Here is an 18,120-nt window from a genome sequence, read left to right as displayed (position 1 = left end):
GAAATGGTGATTCATGTCCAATGGGTGTGGGGGGGAAATCGAAATATTGTCATGTAACTAAAACTTTTCAAACATGTTAATATATTATCATAATACATTTAACATTAAATTTATAAAGTCCACATTAATATAATGAATATAAACAAAGTATAGAATATTACTACCACTATGATGAAAATAATAAGACTTGATGATCAAAATTTCTCATAATTATCCATTATGATGAACAATAGTACAATTCAGTAAGAATAGTTCTAGACTTGGGATTAGAAGGCCTTGCTATAAACCTGGAGTCTGCTGTCCTTTACTGAGGTGATCCTGGACCAGTTCTTTTACGTTTTGGTGTCAGAATTTCTTCATATATTAATTAGAGCGCATGCTTATAATGGGAAGGGGTTCTTAAGATTAAGTGAATTTATAACAGGAGAAGTGACCAGCACAGGCCCTTAATATGTAATATACTAATAAATATAAGTTGATTTTGAGAACACTGGTAAGTGAATCAATGTACATAGCAAGTCCCTGGTCTTTACTCTAAGGAGTTAAAGACAAAAGCTAGGCCTGGTTTCTGTGCCTAATATCCTAAACATTTTTTAAAGGCTCTTCTAAAAAATGTTCTGAGTCAAGTTGCTACACAAATTGTAATGTGAATGAGGATGAGTTTTACCAGTGGTGGCTACAACCGCAGGCTGTCGGAAGGTAAGTGAGAACTTTCTGAATACTCAGGTCTTTTCAGCTTCTTCTAGACCTCTCAGAATGATCCATATTTATAAATATGAAATGACAGTGATAAATTACATATAATCTACCAAAAGCAAGCTACCTTAACCACCTCGATAAATTAGGAATTAGTAAATTTCTTACCTTTTGGGTAGATATCTTTTAGAGGCACTTCTCCTGGGGGCAAAATCCTGACTATCTGATTAGTATCTATAAGAGTCACACAATTGCTCTGTTTTGGAGTCCCAGTTTTCTTTGCTCTTCCATAGAATGCGGTGTCAGTGACTCTTTGTTTGTGCAAAGATGATGGCCTCTTCCAAGAATAAACTTCACTGGGTGACTAAAGAAAGAAAAAAAAAAAAAAGAAAAGAGAGATTAAAATAAAAATACTCAAGTCCCATATACTACATTCACCATAATTTTAACAATGCAGTCTTTTAAGCAGATTCCAGTGGTAAACTTATATTTTTACAGGTATTAGAAACCAAACTATTTGTTGAACTTTTTGAATTTGGTTCGGAGAAAGTTGCTTCATCAATAATTATAATTTTCAGACAAGTGTAAACTATACAAGTTAAATTTTTATCTGAAATATGTAATAACTAAATAAGGAGGGACTATAGCAACGTATTAGTTTACAAATAAAACAAACACTTCTGCATCTACTATTCAGTGTAAGGAAAAGAACATAACTGATTTTGAAGCCCTTAAAATGCCCCTTCCCGGGAACCAGCAGTTAGTGGAATGGCTATGTCGCTGGACTCCCACGTAGTCGACCGCGGTTCGCCTCCTGGACCCGGTGGCTTAAAACTCACGCCGGGTGCGTGTGCGTGCGTGCCCAAGATCCCGAGAGGAGAATGGAGGAGAAGGGATTGCGCCGTGGCCATCCCCCCTGGGGGGTGATTTCTTGCTTTCTGTCTCTATGTCTCTCTCTGTCTGTCTGGCGAGCACACGCGCCCTATAGCGAAAATCTCCCCCCCCCCCCAAAAAAAAGAATACCCCTTCCCAACCACATCTCTTTCTGTCTCCCCTAGATTTAACTATTCTGGAATTTTGTGTTATTTATTTATTTATTTATTTTTGGAGAGGTTTTTGCTATAGGGTGCGTGCGCTTGCCAGACAGACAGAGAGAGACAGAGAGATAGAAAGCGAGAAATCACTCCCCCCAGGGGGGATGGTCACGCCGCAATCCTTTCTCCTCCATTCTCCTCTTGGGATTTTGGGAACGCACACACACGCGCCCGGCGTGAGTTTAAGCCACCGGGTCTGGGATGCGAACCGTGGTTGACTACGTGGGAGTCCAGCGACATAGCCATTATGCTAACTGCTGGTCCCAGGAATTTTGTGTTATTTTTTCCTTCTGATTTACTTTAAAATTTTGCCATCTGTATAGATATCTTCTGCTAGGTCATAGTTTCCTATGCTCTCTCTAGAGGTTTTAAAGTTTTTCCTTTCACATTTAAATCTTTAACCCCTCAGGAGTCTGCTTTTGTGAATCATATGAGGCAGGCATCCATGTTCCTCTTTTCCTCACATGGACAGCTGTCTAAATAGCACTAACCTATGCCCACTGATTTGCAATCCTATCAGAAAACACAGTTCCACACATGCATGCTTCTATTTCTGGGCACTGCATTCTGATTACTGCACATTTTTCTATTCATCGGCCAATACCATATGGTCATAGTGACTGAAACAAAATAAGCTTTGAAATTTTGTTTTTTTTGGGTTCTTCTTCAGAGATGCCTGGGTTATTGTTTGTCCTTGAGTTGCATATGCTCTGCATCCTTGTCAGCACTTGGTATTGTCAGTATGTTTTATATTAACCATTCTAATAGACATGTAGCCCTATCCCATCATGGCATAAATTTGTATGTCTCTAAGAACTATTGAATATTTTTTCATGCACTTGTTTTTCAAACCTATATTCTCTTTGGTGAAGTTGTTTTTAAGTCTTTTGCTCTTTTTTTCACATTTATCTTTAATTTTATTTCTATGTATTAAAACTATGAATTCACAAATATATCCAATTCTGATCCAACAACTAGAGGGGTCAGCCTAGTTTTCTTCCTTCCACTATCTTCAACGGTAAGAAACTAATTTTGCTTATTTTAATACATTATTTTATTATCTTTATTGTACTTCCTTTCTTTTTTCATTTTTAAATTTTTTACATTTTTCCACAATCATTTACTTTACATATCAAAAATATTTTAACTCATACTCTATAATTCTTGACAGTTATTAAACAACTTTCAAAATTTCAAAATACTGAATTTTAAAGATAATGTTCAAAATATTTCTTATAATTGTGTATAATTTTGTTTGTGACTCTATAACAACAGAAACAGTATGGTTTTAAATATTTTTGAGAAAATATTTACATGCCAACCACTCAAATTGTTGAAAAGCAAATGCCCAGCACACTAGTCACATATAAACCTTCTTAATTCAGCCCTGCCCAAGTATTCTGTGAAATACCATTTGCTAGCAAAGATCAGTCTCTCAAGTCCACTTTAAATGGCCCATCTCCCACTACTTTACCCTCTGCGCAGATTCCCTGCTCAGCCAGCCTGGGGCCAAACCGTTCACGTGGGGCTGGATACCACCTCACCTTACTTGGGCTCCAACATCCCAGGTCAGGCTGCTCTGTCACAGTAACATGGTCTTTCTCCTGCTTGGACTCCATGCCCATTAGCAGGGGTCACGCCTCCCCTATCATAGACTTTAGCCTTATTCTGCTCAGTTTCTGATTCCTAATGTCTTACACAGGCCTGTTGTTTGTCCATTTTTAAAAATTAGGTTGTTTCAGGGCCAGCAGATGATATGGTGGTTAAGGAGCTGAACTACCACATGGTTGTCTGTGGTTTGAGTTCTAGACCTGGCAGCTTGCTTTCTCACTTTCCCCTTCTCTTGCTCGCTCTGTCTCTTTGGTCAAATTAAAAAATAATAATAATAATAATGAATAAAATTAAATAAATAGTTTTTTAAAAAACTGGGTTGTTCATTTTGTTATTGCTGAGTTTTAAGAATCTTTATATATACTAGATACAAGTCCTTTTCTAGAGACATCATTTACAACTATTTTCTCCCAGCTTATAGACTGTCTTTTCACTCTTTTAACAGTGTCTTCTATAGAACTGAAAATTTAAATCTGATGTAATACAATTTATCATTTTTTTCTCTTATGTGTCTTGTGTAAAACACTCAGTACTATGTTTAATAGAAATGGTGATAGTGAGTATCCTTGCCTTATTCCTGACAATGAAAGAAACATTTTATATGTTTTACTACTGAGCATGATAGTTGCTATAGGTTTTTATAGCTAGGTGATATTAGGTTAAGAAAGTTACGTAAGTATATAGGAACAAACAAATGGTGTAATGGTTATGTTGCTGGACTCCCATGTGGTTTGACTGCAGTTTGAGTCCAGACCTGGCAACTTAAAACTCACACCAGGCACATATGCGTGTGTGCCCAAGATCCCGGCAGGAGAATAGAAAAGAAGGGACTGTGGTGTGGCCATCTCCTGTGGTGATTTCTTGCTTTCTGTCTCTCTCTCACTCTCACTCCTGTGAGTGCACACACCCTTTGTTAATACTTCTGTGAAGAACTCAAAGAAATTCACATAAAAGCAAAAAGGCGGTATGGAATAGTAGAAAGATATGTAAAGATATGATAAATCAGAGAAAAATTCAATACAAAGTGAATTGATGCTCATGAATGTTGAAAAATTTAATCTACATAATGACACCACAACAAATTTAGCTCTAAAATAATTCTAGACTACATACTACCTTATTAGTCTCAAACTGCTTCTCTGGGCAGATTCTATGAGCACACATTAAGACAGCAATAAAAATATTACAGTAGGGCAGGAGGTTATGCATTTAACTGTGTCACATGAATTTCCATATAAGAAAATTACTCATTTATCCTTATTAAGTTATATTATTGCATTATACATTCAATGTTAATTTTTAAAAAGTGACGAAACTATCAGAGTAGAATGGATTTTTTAATGGCTGATTTGGAATGCAGACTTGATTTAAACTATATACCAAAAAATTATTACATTTTAAATTACCCTCCAGATGGGTTTAGAGGTCATGTGCTAAATTGAAGGAAAGAAATATGTATTCAATAGTTTAAAAAACTGATACTTACCATGAGATCTGGAAAACCAATAACTATTTTAGCATAACTACTCTCATCTGAGAGAATTCTGTTGGGAGAGGCAATCTTTTGTCCCACAGCTGAACTTAGATTTTCAGATGACAGTTGATCAATTGAAATTTTATGAGGTATGCTGAACTCTGTTTCTGTAAAGTATCAGAAAAACATTAGCCACCAACTGCCTGTAAAATGATCAAGGAATTAATTTTTTACAAGATTTCATTCTCAACAATACGAACAGAAAAGAACAAGGTAAAAATGAAAAAAAAACCCATTTCACACTCATGGGCTTTTGTTCATTTTATATTTAAGGCATCTTCCCAAAGTGATTTAAATAATTCAGATTTTTAGTAATGATAAATATTTATCATGAGAAGATTCCTGCTAAATGTATATAAAATTGACCCAACCCATATTTTTTTTTATAAGTACCATTCCCTCCAAAGCTGTGATAATTAAGTAGAAATCTTGATGGTCTATGGAAAAAAATAAATATGCCATTCTGAGTTAGACTTGGAGCCTAAAAATATGTGAAAATTCTGATTCATCAGTTAAAAAAAATGCAAAGAGAGCTTAAAAGAGTGAGCTTCCTTATGATGATTGAAAGAAAGCAGGGTCTTATTTACTATTTCTCGTGTAGTTACTAAGTTATCTTTTTGGTATAAACTTAACATAGGCTGCTGTTAGTATTCTTAAATGATTCTAGAAGACAGTCATGTACAACATACACCCATATAGGGATAAACACAGAAAACAAAGTATTTACCTTGTGTAACTCCAAACCCTGTGCTAGGTGGTTCCTCTTTCAATACATATAACTGGCAAACTCTACTGTCCTCAGATTCGATGTGTGCAGGCTTAGTTAAAAGATATTTTCTGTCAAAAAATAAAACATACAATTTAAGTGAAAAGTTCTTCTAATAATTCTAAGGCCAGACTAAGAAAAATTAAGAGTCCTCCCACAAAGGCTTTTTTTTTTTGGTAGTCTGAGTATAATCTGAAGTTCCAGAGTTTCACTATGAATTAATTAATACATTCTCGAAACTATGTTAAAGAGCAGTGCAGGGTAACAATGCAGTAGTAAACATGAACCAAAAATTTAACACTTCCTTTAAGAGGAAAGATTGTTTAAAAAAAATAAAAATAAAACAACTCTGATGGAGCACATCTTTATTATCATGGAACCTTTGCTAGACATGAGTCATTGACCAGCCAGTAAGATCTGTGACCAGCTAAGGCACAGGAGAAGCCCTCACCACTATAGTCCCTTTGATTTGCTTATTTTTAAGATCTCAAAAATACAAATATCTAAATAGCCAGAAGTATCTTGTAGTGGGCCATTTTTAAGTGACATTTATTTTAATTTTCTCCCCCCTCCACCACCCCGCTCTTGTAATGCTCACTCATAGAGATACTGCCAAACACAGAAATTGCTGAAAGACATAGAAGGACAGAACAGTAACAAAGCGGGCTCACTGATATACTGGGTTGAACTACAGCACTGTATGAGATACTCTATAGCTCTACCCACTGATTTGTTTTGTTCTCCACCAGAAGCCATTTGTCCTCTGCTACAAGGAAAACTGCCTTGAGGCTGATGGGAAGTGAGATGGTGTGAGTTCGCCCTTCTAGAACGTCTAGCACTGTCAAGTTGTTCCTGAAAAAGGAGAAGAGAATTGTATCTGAAAGGAAATGGTTGAGTAACTATGGCATAATCATTTCATGATATATAATCCTAAAAAGAATGTTTTCAAGACTAATGACATAGAAAAATATTAATTGAGAAAACAGATAGTTAGCATTTTAACTATGTCAGGGTATACATGAGAAGGAATAAGGAAAAGTAACAGCTGCCCTGTTGCTGGTGGCAGTGTAATAGCTATGAGCACTGCCTTTTCTTACGTCTGTTTCTCAGTGTTCCACAATGTAGGAAGTTACTTTTATACTAAATATTCACAATTTGATTACATTAATTTTTAATAAGCAAATATAATATTTGGAAATATAGGAAATCGAATGAACAAAGTAAAGGCCTTGGTTTAAATATTCATTAATGAAGAGCTCACCCATTTTCTTTGTAGAATACTAGCCAGTTTTTGTGCGAAAATTCTTTACACATTTTATAAGTTTCCTAAAAACAAAATAAAATAAAATATTCACATTAATTGTGTCAGATGTAGTGAGCCCTTTAGCTGCTTCCCCTTTAAAAAAAAAAGTTCTTTGGTATGTAAAACATTAATTCTCAGTGAAGCTGTCTGTTTTTCCATTCCAAGACCCTTATGGTAGATCACATGGATTAAACTATATTTCAAAATTTACTGGGACCAGCAGTTAGTGTAATAGCTATATCACTGGACTCCCATGTAGTCAACCGTGGTTTGAGTTCCAGACCTGGTAGCTTAAACTCACGCCAGGCGAGTGTGCGTGTGTACCCAAGATCCTGAGAGGAGAACGGAGGAGAAGGGATTGCGGCGTGGCCATCCCCCCCGGGGGGGGGGGTGATTTCTCACTTTCTGTCTCTCTGTCTCTCTCTGTCTTTCTGGCGAGCACACGCACCCTATAGCAAAAAACCTCTCAAAAAAAAAAATTTACTCTGAACTATGAACTAAAATATTTAGAATAAAATTTCAAAAACAATGTCAACTATTATTTGAAATAAACATATTATCAGGTGATTAACTTTGGAATTTACATCATAGCATCAACACAGAGAAAACAATTCATATCTCAGATTTAGACATATTTATGACATTAAAAAAATGTTTTTCAAGGAGTTTTAAGTGGGACCAGCAGTTAGTGTAATGACTATGTCGCTGAACTCCCATGTAGCCGACCGCGGTTCAAGTCTTGGACCCGGTGGCTTAAACTCAAGCGGAGCGTGTGTGCGTGTGTGTGTGTGTGTGCCCAAGATCCCGAGAGGAGAATCGAGGAGAAGGGATTGCGGTGTGACCATCTCCCGTGGGGGAGTGATTTCTTGATTTCTGTCTCTCTCTGTCTTTCTGGAGAGCGCATGTGTCCTATAGCAAAAACCTCTTAAAAAAAAAAAAAGGACTTTTAAGTTTTTAAGTTCCAAGTATATGGTCCTACAAGGCAGAAGATAAGCCTTATTATACATCCATTTTACTGAATGGCAGAATAAATACCCATGGGTTGGCCTAAACTTTTTTTACTGGTTTAATTTAGTTAGTGAATAAAAACATTTATTATCTAGTAGGAACAATCAGGTGTTGCACTCACGGTTTTATAATATAAATTCAAAAAAATTACATAACTGGAAAACAGGTTAAATTGACTGCGCATTAGGAATTCATTATGAACATCATACTTCAACACCTTGTAACATTCTAGTATTATTAGTTCAGTCCTGGCAAATCTTCATGTATGAGGTACACAAAAACAATTACACATGTATTTGTACCTATACACTTGTGTCATATTAACCTTATAACTGCATAATAAAATAACTCTCTTGTGCATTATAATATTTGAAGGTACTGAAAGGGGCAGGCAGACACGTGTCTTCATGGTTAGAAAGCTATAGAAAATCCATGGCAATTTGCCAAGCAAATTTGGTATTACTTACAGCTTCCTCTTTGTTCCACCAGGAACTTTTGTTAGATGTGACTTCTTCTAAAGGAATGATGAGACGACGAATGGCCTGGGCAGTTGTATCCAACAGCAAGATGACGTTACTCTGGAACCAGAACAGTGAAATGTTTACGATCTTTCTTTTTCTTTTTCATTTTCTTTTAAACAAACAAACAAACAAACAAACAAAACAGGTTTTAGCCATAAGGCCCAAGCACTTGCTGGAGAGAGAGGGAATGAGAAATCACCTCCAGCAATCCCTTTTCCTCCATTCTCCTCCTGGGATGTTGGTCAGGCAGGCACATGAACCAGCTGATTTTTGAGCCACTAGGTTCAAGCTCTAACAGTAGTTGGCCATGTGAGAGCTCAGCGCTTTAAGCACCATACATACCACCTGCTAGCCCCACTTACTCCCCTTATCAAAGCAACAGTCTCAGACCAGCAGATGGTATAATGGTTACATTGCTGGAGTACTACATAGCTGATTATGGTTTGAGTCCTAGTCCTGGCTGCTTAAAACTCATGCCAGGCACGTGTGCTTGCTTGCCCAAAATCCCAAGAGGAGAATGGAAAAAGGATAGCGGCATGACTATTCCTACTGGGTGATTTCTCCCTTTCTGTCATTCTGGCAAATGCTCTGTACCAAAAATCTCTCTACCAGAAAAAAAAAAAAAAAAAGGCAGCAATCTCACAGTAACCCGAGAGTAAAAGTTATAGTGATAATCCAAAGGCAAGACAATAATACTGAAATACTCACGAGATACCACAAAGACTCTGATGAATGTCCCTCATATAGAATTTAATGTTTTAGGTAGTTTTACGAAAATATTTCAAATTATGTAATGTAGAAGTTATTCTCTTTGAAGATTCGTGATTAAAACCATGCCCTTCTAGATATAAGCTAGCTGAACTATGATTCTGTTTAACTATGATTCTGTTTCCTCATTATGGTTAACGAGGAAATTGAGAGGCTTGGTAATTTCCAAAAGTTCCTTTACTTTTATCAAAATTACAATCAGACTGCTCTGTGGAAAGTTCTTTTACCTTGTCATTAAGTCTCATTTATTCTTTACACAAATCTGGTATAATTCAGAAAATAGATATAAGGTACAAAGGTTAGCAAGAAAATCTGAAGGACCCTGAGAACCTAGCATTTCTCCATCTTGAAATTCACTAAGCTTGAAGAACTTTCATATGTGGGACTATGATAATGTATAAACAAGAGATTTCTTTAGCATTATTAATCACAACTACACAATGAAGTAATTATCTCTCAGTAATTATGAGCATTTTTTTCAAGAAAAGAAAGAAACCTTAAACATTGAAACACATGAAATAAGAACTTAATATTAAGAAACCCAAGGCTAGCAGGTGACATGGTGATTAAGTTGCTGGACTCCCACATGTCTGACTGCAGTTTGAGTCTGAACCTGGTGACTTTCTCTCTCTCATCAAATTGAATGAAGAAAATAATAAATAAAATAAAATGGATAATTCTTTAAAAAATTGAGAAAGCCCGAAAAGACGAACTATTTCAAGGGATGCAAAGAAGTTGGCTTAAAAAATTATTTCTATAATTAATTAATTAACTAATTATTATTTTTAATTTTAATCTCGTCAGAGAGACAGAGAGAGATGTCTACAGTCAGTCATGTGTGAGTTCAGTGCCTTAACCACCATGTCACCTGCTGACCCCCTAAATTGGCTTTTTAAGTTAAAATACAAAGATATTAGATTAGACTAATAGATTCACAAAAAGACACTGGCAAATTGTTTCCTAGGTCTCATAATTATGCAATTATCTTTCTTTCTTAGTTTCATTTTTTAAAGAATTATTTTTAGTTTTATTTACTCATTCATTTATTTTGACAAGATACACACACACACACACACACACACACACACACACAGAAAGAGAGAGAGAGAAAGCAAGTCATCAGGTACAGGACTTGAACCATGGTTGGCAATGTGTGAGTGTCCAGTGCTCTAATCACCATGCCACCTGCTAGTCCCCTTTCTTAGTTTTCATTGTTCATTTTGTTTAATAATTTGGGCTCTTCCAGTTATCCTAAACCTTAAAAAATAATTATTTATTTAATCTTATTTCTTCATTCATTCATTTATTTTAATTTGACCAGAGAGACAGAGACAAAGAGGGAGGAAGCAAGGAAGCAAGCCACCAGTCTGGGACTTGAACCATGGTCAGCCATGTAGGAGTGTCCAGCACCTTAACCACCATGCCACCCGCTGTCCCCAACCTTATGAACTTTTCATTTTAAGAACTTTCTTTGGGAAAAATGCCCACAGCCACAAAGTACCTGAAGAATTAATATATGCTTTGAAAAATTTAGAAAACTATAAAATGTGAAATGTTTGTTCATTTATTCCATAATATTTATTGAACAGCTTATATTTAAAGAACAGAGGAGAAGAACATGATGAATTAATCATGCCCCTTGCCCTCTATATGTAATCTAGATAGAAAAACAAAAAGAAATGTAAAAAGGTTAACGAGTTACCTACAAATCTAGCACCTCATTAGTGTGGTTTAAATTTATTTTTCAAGCTAATTTTATTGATGTGCTTAAGAATTAAAATAGCATTTGGACCACATAGTTTTCCTCACACCATATACTCTTGGCTGTACTAAAAACTTTTCTGAGCATGTTGACAAAGCTTTAATTTTCTTTGTGAACATCATCCCTAGAATATATCATTCTGCATACACAGGGGTCTTCAAACAGTCCATGGAAAATGTCCATTATGAAAAAATTGTGCATGAATTTCAAAATATTTTAGAACTAAAATAAACTCATACCTTAATTACATTTTTCAAAGAACTTTTCAGTCTCCTTATTATATGTAATTGCTCACTAGGAATATGTTTAGAATATTCTTCTTTTTTTTTTTTTTGAGAGGTTTTTGCTATAGGCCGCATGCGCTTGCCAGAGAGATAGAGACAGAGAGACAGAAAATGAGAAATCACCCCCCAGAAGGGATGGCCACGCCACAATCCCTTCTCCTCCATTCTTCTCTCGGGATCCTGGGCACACACACATGCACATGTGCCCGGTGTGAGTTTAAGCCACTGGGTCCGGGACTCGGAACAGCAGGCAACTAGATGGGAGTACAACGACATAGCCATTACGTCAACTGCTAGTCCTAGAATATTCTTTTTTAATTTAATTTTTTTTTATTAATGAGAGATTGTTAAACTTAGAGAGAAAAAGGGAGAAAGATAGGAGGAAGACAGAGAGAAAGAGAAAGAGAGAGAGAGGAGCAACCTTGATAGGGTCTCTTCACACCATGATCCCCTTCTCCTAGCCCTCTAGCTGTCATGTTCCAGTACAACTGGGCAGGGAATTAAACCCACAGTTGGCCAAATGATTTCTAGTGTTGCAATTCAGTCAACTACCAACTGAACCACAGAGGCTGGGCCAGGACTAGTTTTTAAAAATTAATATCCAATCAATCTATGTATAATCTATGTATTTTTCATCAGCATTGTTAAGTTAAAAAAATTAGTCTCCATTCTAAACTAGATCTTTTTTTTTTTTAAAGAGAGATTTTTGCCATAGAGTGTGTGCACTTGCCAACGAAACAGAAAGTGAGAAATCACCACCATGGGGTATGGGCATGCTGCAATCCTGTCTCATCCATTCTCCTCTTGGGATTTTAGGCACATAGGCATACGTGCCTGGAAATTTTAAGCCACCAGGTCCAGGATTTGAACCGGTTGACTATGTGGGAGTTTAGCAATGTAACCATTATGTCATCTGCTGGTCCCTAAACTAGATCTTTTAGAAGTTTTCTTAATGGAGAAAAATCTTTCTTGTATGATAAATATGTAGAACATTAACATGAATTCTTAGCACTTAAGCAATTTGGAATAATACCAACTTTTTTAAGCAGAAGAAAGTCCTAAAAGTAATGCTTTATCCCCTCAAAATGATTAAGTAGAAGAAGCAGATGATTAAACAGATATTATTAAGTAGAAAAAATGTTAATAGTTTTATATTTTTCTTCTTTTTTAGGGTGTAATACTTACATAATCATAAGGTGGCATAAGTGAACAGAAAAACTGTGTCTTAAGTCAAACCATGTTTGTGTGTGCAAACCATGTTTGTGTGTGTGTATATATAATTTCCAGCCATTGCTGTATTTAGAATTAGCTTTATAAGCAATTGGCAGCAAGAAAGAGCTCTGTTGCACCATCCTTTTAGATGTTAATGGTTTCCTTCTGTAAATGACTAATGATATATTCTGTCTCGGTTTAAAAATAGAATTTTGCGTCACACATGAGTACATGTAACTGTGGCTTTGGCACGCCTTTAAGGGGGGTGGGGAGGAGAGGCAAGTAAGTGATTTTATTATGTTTGTATTTGAGAAAAGTAACCTCCGGATGACCTCAATGCCCCAAAGTCTGAAATACTAAACTTTGTACAGATGTAATAAATAATCTCATGGGGGGTGCAGGGAGGGGAGGGTCTTTATTTTTAGGCATGGCAAAGTTTTCCTTTCTTCACTTAAGATTTTATTTTAGCAAGGAGGTTTTGAACTTTTTAAGCTAATCAGGGAAATGCATCTGTACCAAAATTTTATTTAAGAAAGACAGGGATAGATGGATTCATGGAAATATTTCTCCACTCTTCTTTTTAGCTTAATTTTCAGTTAGGGCAGAATGAAGAAGGCACTGAGGTGGTAAATATGGATGGAGAAGTCCAAGCACTACGCCCTGGGGCAAGAAAATATTAAGAAATCAGGAGATGAGGAGGAATCAATTATGAGGATAGAGAATGGGCAGCGAAGTAAATGGATAGTAACTTTTTATTCCTCTAGAATAATTTGTCAGTTGTTAGGTTTCACAGTTGGGTGCTGTTCATATGGAATTCAACAGGTCTGATATTCTAACAGGACTTTATAAAACAGAGAGCTAAGATATCCTTTCCAGGAACAGAGGAGGCAGTTCCGAGGACAGGTAGAGTGGAAGTATCCAGCCAAATTGTGCATTTTGCTCAGGGTGCTGGAGCAGTTTTCTGAAAAAAATGTTGAATTGAGGCCAAATAGATAAGACAGCATACAAGAATGCCAGGAGGCAAGGTGCTGGCTCTGGAAGTCAAGCACAACTTTACAAAATGGAAAACATATTTTCTTTGATGAAAGAAAATCGAACATAGTATTAGTCAGCAATGCTGCCGAATACTTGGGTCTTTTGAGAAAATAACACTTACGGAGAAACTAAACACTGGTACTTTTAAAAATCAATTAATGAATTATAACTTGCGATTTACATATAATCATTATACATCTTTGTGGGGTACGGTATAGTTTTGAAAAGTACCCCACAAAGATGTATAAACATATTCACCGCCTTCAACATTTAACATTACATTTTGTTGTATACATTTCAAATTCACTCTGTTGGTTATTTTGCAAGTACATGAAAACCGGTACTTTTAAGGAATTTGTATATGTAAATTAGACAGTTAATTTAACAGCTAAAAATTTTATAGAACTATTTGAATAAGCACCCCAAATTTAGGTTTTCAGTCAAATGTGCTTACTTACTGAATAACAAATCAAGCTAGCATGTGATTTTTATGATAGATTGTTCTGGTTAAGGAATTCAATTAAATGGCATTGATATTTTATAGAAAATCTGTAAAGTAAAAGTTTCATTCCAATTTTTTGGACACAAACTTCTATAACTAATATTTAGATATTTATAAATCATGCTTCTAAGTGAAAGTGAAAGTTAAATATGAAGACAAAACCAGAAAAAACCTTAATAATTCTGAATTTATAGTAGTTACTTAGGCAAGCACTATGTTTTTTTTCCTCAGTGAACTGTTGACATGATATTTGTGTAAAATTTTCCTCGTCACTGGATTACAATCTAAAACTATTATTCTTGGTAACACTTTGCTCTTTATGTACTTGACAGGTAGTAACTGCATTTCTTTAATATTTTCCTATTGTGAATACTTTTTAATTTTTGGACAACTCTTCTCCATGACCTTCATTAAGTGAGAGAGTAGGTGAAATTTAATTCTGGCAGGATCAACCAGGTTTGGTTTGAATTTTGCTGGGCAAAAGTTGCCTAAGCTTTCTGAGCCTCAGTTTCCTTATGTTAAATTCGGCCAATGGCTACATTCCTGGGCAGTTAGAAAAATAACGGGGACATAATGTCTGCAATCTCTGAGTTGATACATTGTCACTATTTAATAACTGATCTCTGCTTCAGAGGCCTATCACTTGCTTTCCAGAATACCACATTCCTTGGTTTAACTGTTAACTTCACTGGCAAGTCATTTTTAATCCTCACTATGGATTCCTCCTCACCTCCCTGATTTCTTACTGTTTTATTGCCGCAGATTTAATGTCTGGACTTCTCACCACATTCTCTCCCTTGGTCACTTCTTTCAATCTCAGGGCTTTAAATAACATTTAAATGCCAACGACTCCTAAATTTATATTGCCTGGCCTGACCTTTCCATTGAACCATTGAACTAATCTTATCATCTACGAGGATGCCTCTCAAATTTAATCACATATCATCTGACTTTCCCTCCCAAACTGATTCTTTCACAGTCATCTCAGTTGATGACAACTCCATCCATCTAAATTGCTCAGGCCCTAAATCTTGAAGATGCCCTTAGCTCTACTCTTTCTCACCCTATACATCTGATCTGTTAGGAAATCCTGCTGGTTCTACCGTCAAAATATACCCAGATTCTACCATTACTTATGATCTCCACCCTTCTCCAACCACCATCACCTCCTGCCTGGATGACTGCAAAAATCTATTTTTCTTCATTCTTAGTTAGCATCTACAAAGTGACCAGAGATATCCTCTAATATGTCAGATGATACTGCTGCTCTGCTCAAAATTTTCTTATGCCTTCCCCTTTTCCTCATAGTGAGGGCCCAGAACCTTCAGTGGCCTACAAGGCTCCATACAACCCTGCATCCCACTGCTCCCTCTATCTCATCCCTACCCCAATCCACTGAGGACCATCTTTATTTCACCTCTTCATATTTTCACCTTCATTCAGTCTTCACCCTGCTTCTTTAAAGTGAAGAGGGGGATCAGCAGATGGCGTAATATTTACATGACTGGACTCCCACGTAGTTGACCATGGTTTGAGTACTGAACCAGGTGGCTTAGAACTCATGCTGGGTGTGTGTGTGCATGCATACCTAAAATCCTGAGAGGAAAATAGAGGAGAAGGGATTGCTGCATGGCCATCCCACTCAGGGGTGATTTCTCACTTTCTATCTCTCTGTCTTTCCAGCATGTGCACATGCCCTATAGCAAAAATCTCCCTAAATAAATAAATAAAGATGAAGAGGTATGTTCAGCATGTTCCAGCCTTTGAGCTTTGAATTTATTAATCCCTTTGCACAGAATTCTCTGCTTCCAGATACCCATTCTTCTCATCATCTCTATAAGATCTTAGTTTAAATATCACCATTTTGGTTAAGTAATCCCTGCTCCCATTATTTTAAATTGCAATCTTACTTTCTCTTAACTCTTATTTTCTAAAATATAATTTAATTGCCTGTTTTCCTACACCAGAGTATCAGCTTTTTTTTAAGGTTTCTGTCATAAGGCATGTGTGCTCACCAGAGAGTCAGAGAGAGATAGTGAGAGAGACAGAGAGAGTGAGAAATCACCCCCAGTGGGGAGAGCCACGCTGCAACCCCTTCTTCTTCATTCTCCTCCTGGGATTTTAGGCATGCACACACACTCACTCAGTGTGGTTTTCAAGCTGCCAGGTGCAAGTCTCAATCTGTGGTCGGCCATGTAGGAGTCCAGCAACTTAACTACCATGCCATCTGCTGACCGTCAGAATGCAAACTTTTGAGGATTAGAATTTTTTTGTTTTTGTTCACTATGGTATTCCTAATAGTAAGTGTATGATAAATATTTGTTGACTGAAAAACATGCCTCACATATTTGGTAGACACTAGACAGACAATAGGTATACAGAAATGTTAGACTCTCTTCTAATGGTATGGTACTAATTAACTTAGACCTTCAGAGTTCTCACTAATTGAAACTCAGCCTGTCTTTGCATCTATATCTTCCATTTGAAATTATTTTTCTGGCTTACCTCTGGGAATCTATATGTTTAATTGGTACAATCTTAGTGCACTAATCCGTAGCAGTGGTGGATGGCACTTGATTATCATGAGATACCAAAGGATTTCAGTGTAATTACATGGGTATCTCTATGTGAAGAATTCCTTTTAGGTCCCAGATAAAATGTCATCTCCTTAGAAGAGATATATTCCAACACTCTTTTTAATATAGCTTACCTTCCCAATTCTCTCTACCCCTTCCCATCACTCAGTCCTTCAGACATTACCTTCTTTCTGTCTAGCACTTACTACTACCTGAAATTATACGTTTATTTGTTAGTTCACTTCTTTGTTTCCTGTCTCCCCAAAGAGAGTGCAAGCTTCACGACAATTGTCTGACTCCAAATATCAATAGTATTGAGGTTGAGAAACCCTAACTTAATCTGTTTCCAGACTTAACAGTTCATGTTAAAGTCTCTGCAGACAGGAAGATATTTCCCTGCCTTTGTGGCATTGATAAAATATAACTCCTGACCTGTCCATCAAGTTACTTCCTTCTATCTTTATGAAAACACATATTTTCATTTATAAGTTGTTAATCACTCTTGCCTTTTTCTTCACATAACTTACTCTTTTTAAAAATAATTATTTAATTTTATTTATTATTTTTTTAAAATTTACCATAGGGCACACATGCTCACCAGAGACAGACAGAGTAGAGAAAGGGAAAGTGAGAAAGCAAGCTACCAGGTCCAGGATTTGAACCATGGTTGGCCACGTGGGAATCCAGCACCTTAATCACCATGCCACCTATTGGCCCCCACAATTACTCTTCATATAACAGCAGCATTGTGAATAGCCCAGTGTGCATTACCTGCTGCTCATGGAGAATCACTTGACCCTTCAGGGGACTCTTCAGAGGTGCCACTGTCACAAATGGGTGCCAAACTCCACTGGCTGTTCTTGGGAAGATGTCAAACAAGTCCACGAAATAGCCACTTTTCCCAGTCATATTCATAAAGTATAAGGAAACAGGATTGCACGTGACTACATACAGAGCATTTTCATGATTTTCTGAAATGACAAAAAGGTGTTAATTGTGTGTTTTGCAACACATGTTTTGACTAGTCAAGAGAAAATTAAATTATAAAGTTGAGCACAAAGGTGGAACTCAGCATACAGGTAGATGGAATGACTGGACTGGAAAGGCCACATGAAGCTATGTAGTTCCTACCTTAAATGTACATGGAGCTACACCTATCTATTTGAGGAAATAAGAAGAATGCTGCAATCTCATGATAACTGGATTAACTATTTAATAATCCTCAATGCCAGGAAATCCTTGTATGATAATAAAGTGCTTTGTGCTTCAGTGGAGGTCTATTTCCAGAAAACAGTTGTCAACATCTACATATGAATCCTGCATTTTCTTTTCTTTTCTTTTCTTTTCTTTTTTCTTTTCTTCTTTCTTTCTTTCTTTCTTTCTTTCTTTCTTTCTTTCTTTCTTTCTTTCTTTCTTTCTTTCAGAGAGGTTTTTACTAGAGGGCGCAT

At 36.4% G+C, this 18,120-nt stretch overlaps 1 protein-coding gene across 1 annotated transcript in view; it reads right to left on the bottom strand.

Moving 5' to 3' along the window:
- The window catches only part of VWA8 (von Willebrand factor A domain containing 8), a gene marked incomplete at its 5' end in the record, with an annotated part of 402,506 nt that overhangs the window by 133,686 nt on the left and 250,700 nt on the right, over positions 1-18,120 (bottom strand). The window contains 7 exon segments of the mRNA XM_006155509.3: positions 865-1,060; positions 4,888-5,042; positions 5,663-5,772; positions 6,428-6,553; positions 6,963-7,027; positions 8,480-8,590; positions 17,444-17,643. Coding sequence (XP_006155571.2) covers positions 865-1,060; positions 4,888-5,042; positions 5,663-5,772; positions 6,428-6,553; positions 6,963-7,027; positions 8,480-8,590; positions 17,444-17,643 — 963 coding nt within the window.

The sequence above is a fragment of the Tupaia chinensis genome, unplaced genomic scaffold (assembly GCF_000334495.1).
Source record: "Tupaia chinensis unplaced genomic scaffold, TupChi_1.0 Scaffold000458_2, whole genome shotgun sequence".
Taxonomy (NCBI): domain Eukaryota; kingdom Metazoa; phylum Chordata; class Mammalia; order Scandentia; family Tupaiidae; genus Tupaia; species Tupaia belangeri.
Note: the sequence above shows the minus strand (reverse complement) of the source record. Positions and strands in the feature narration are given on the sequence as shown.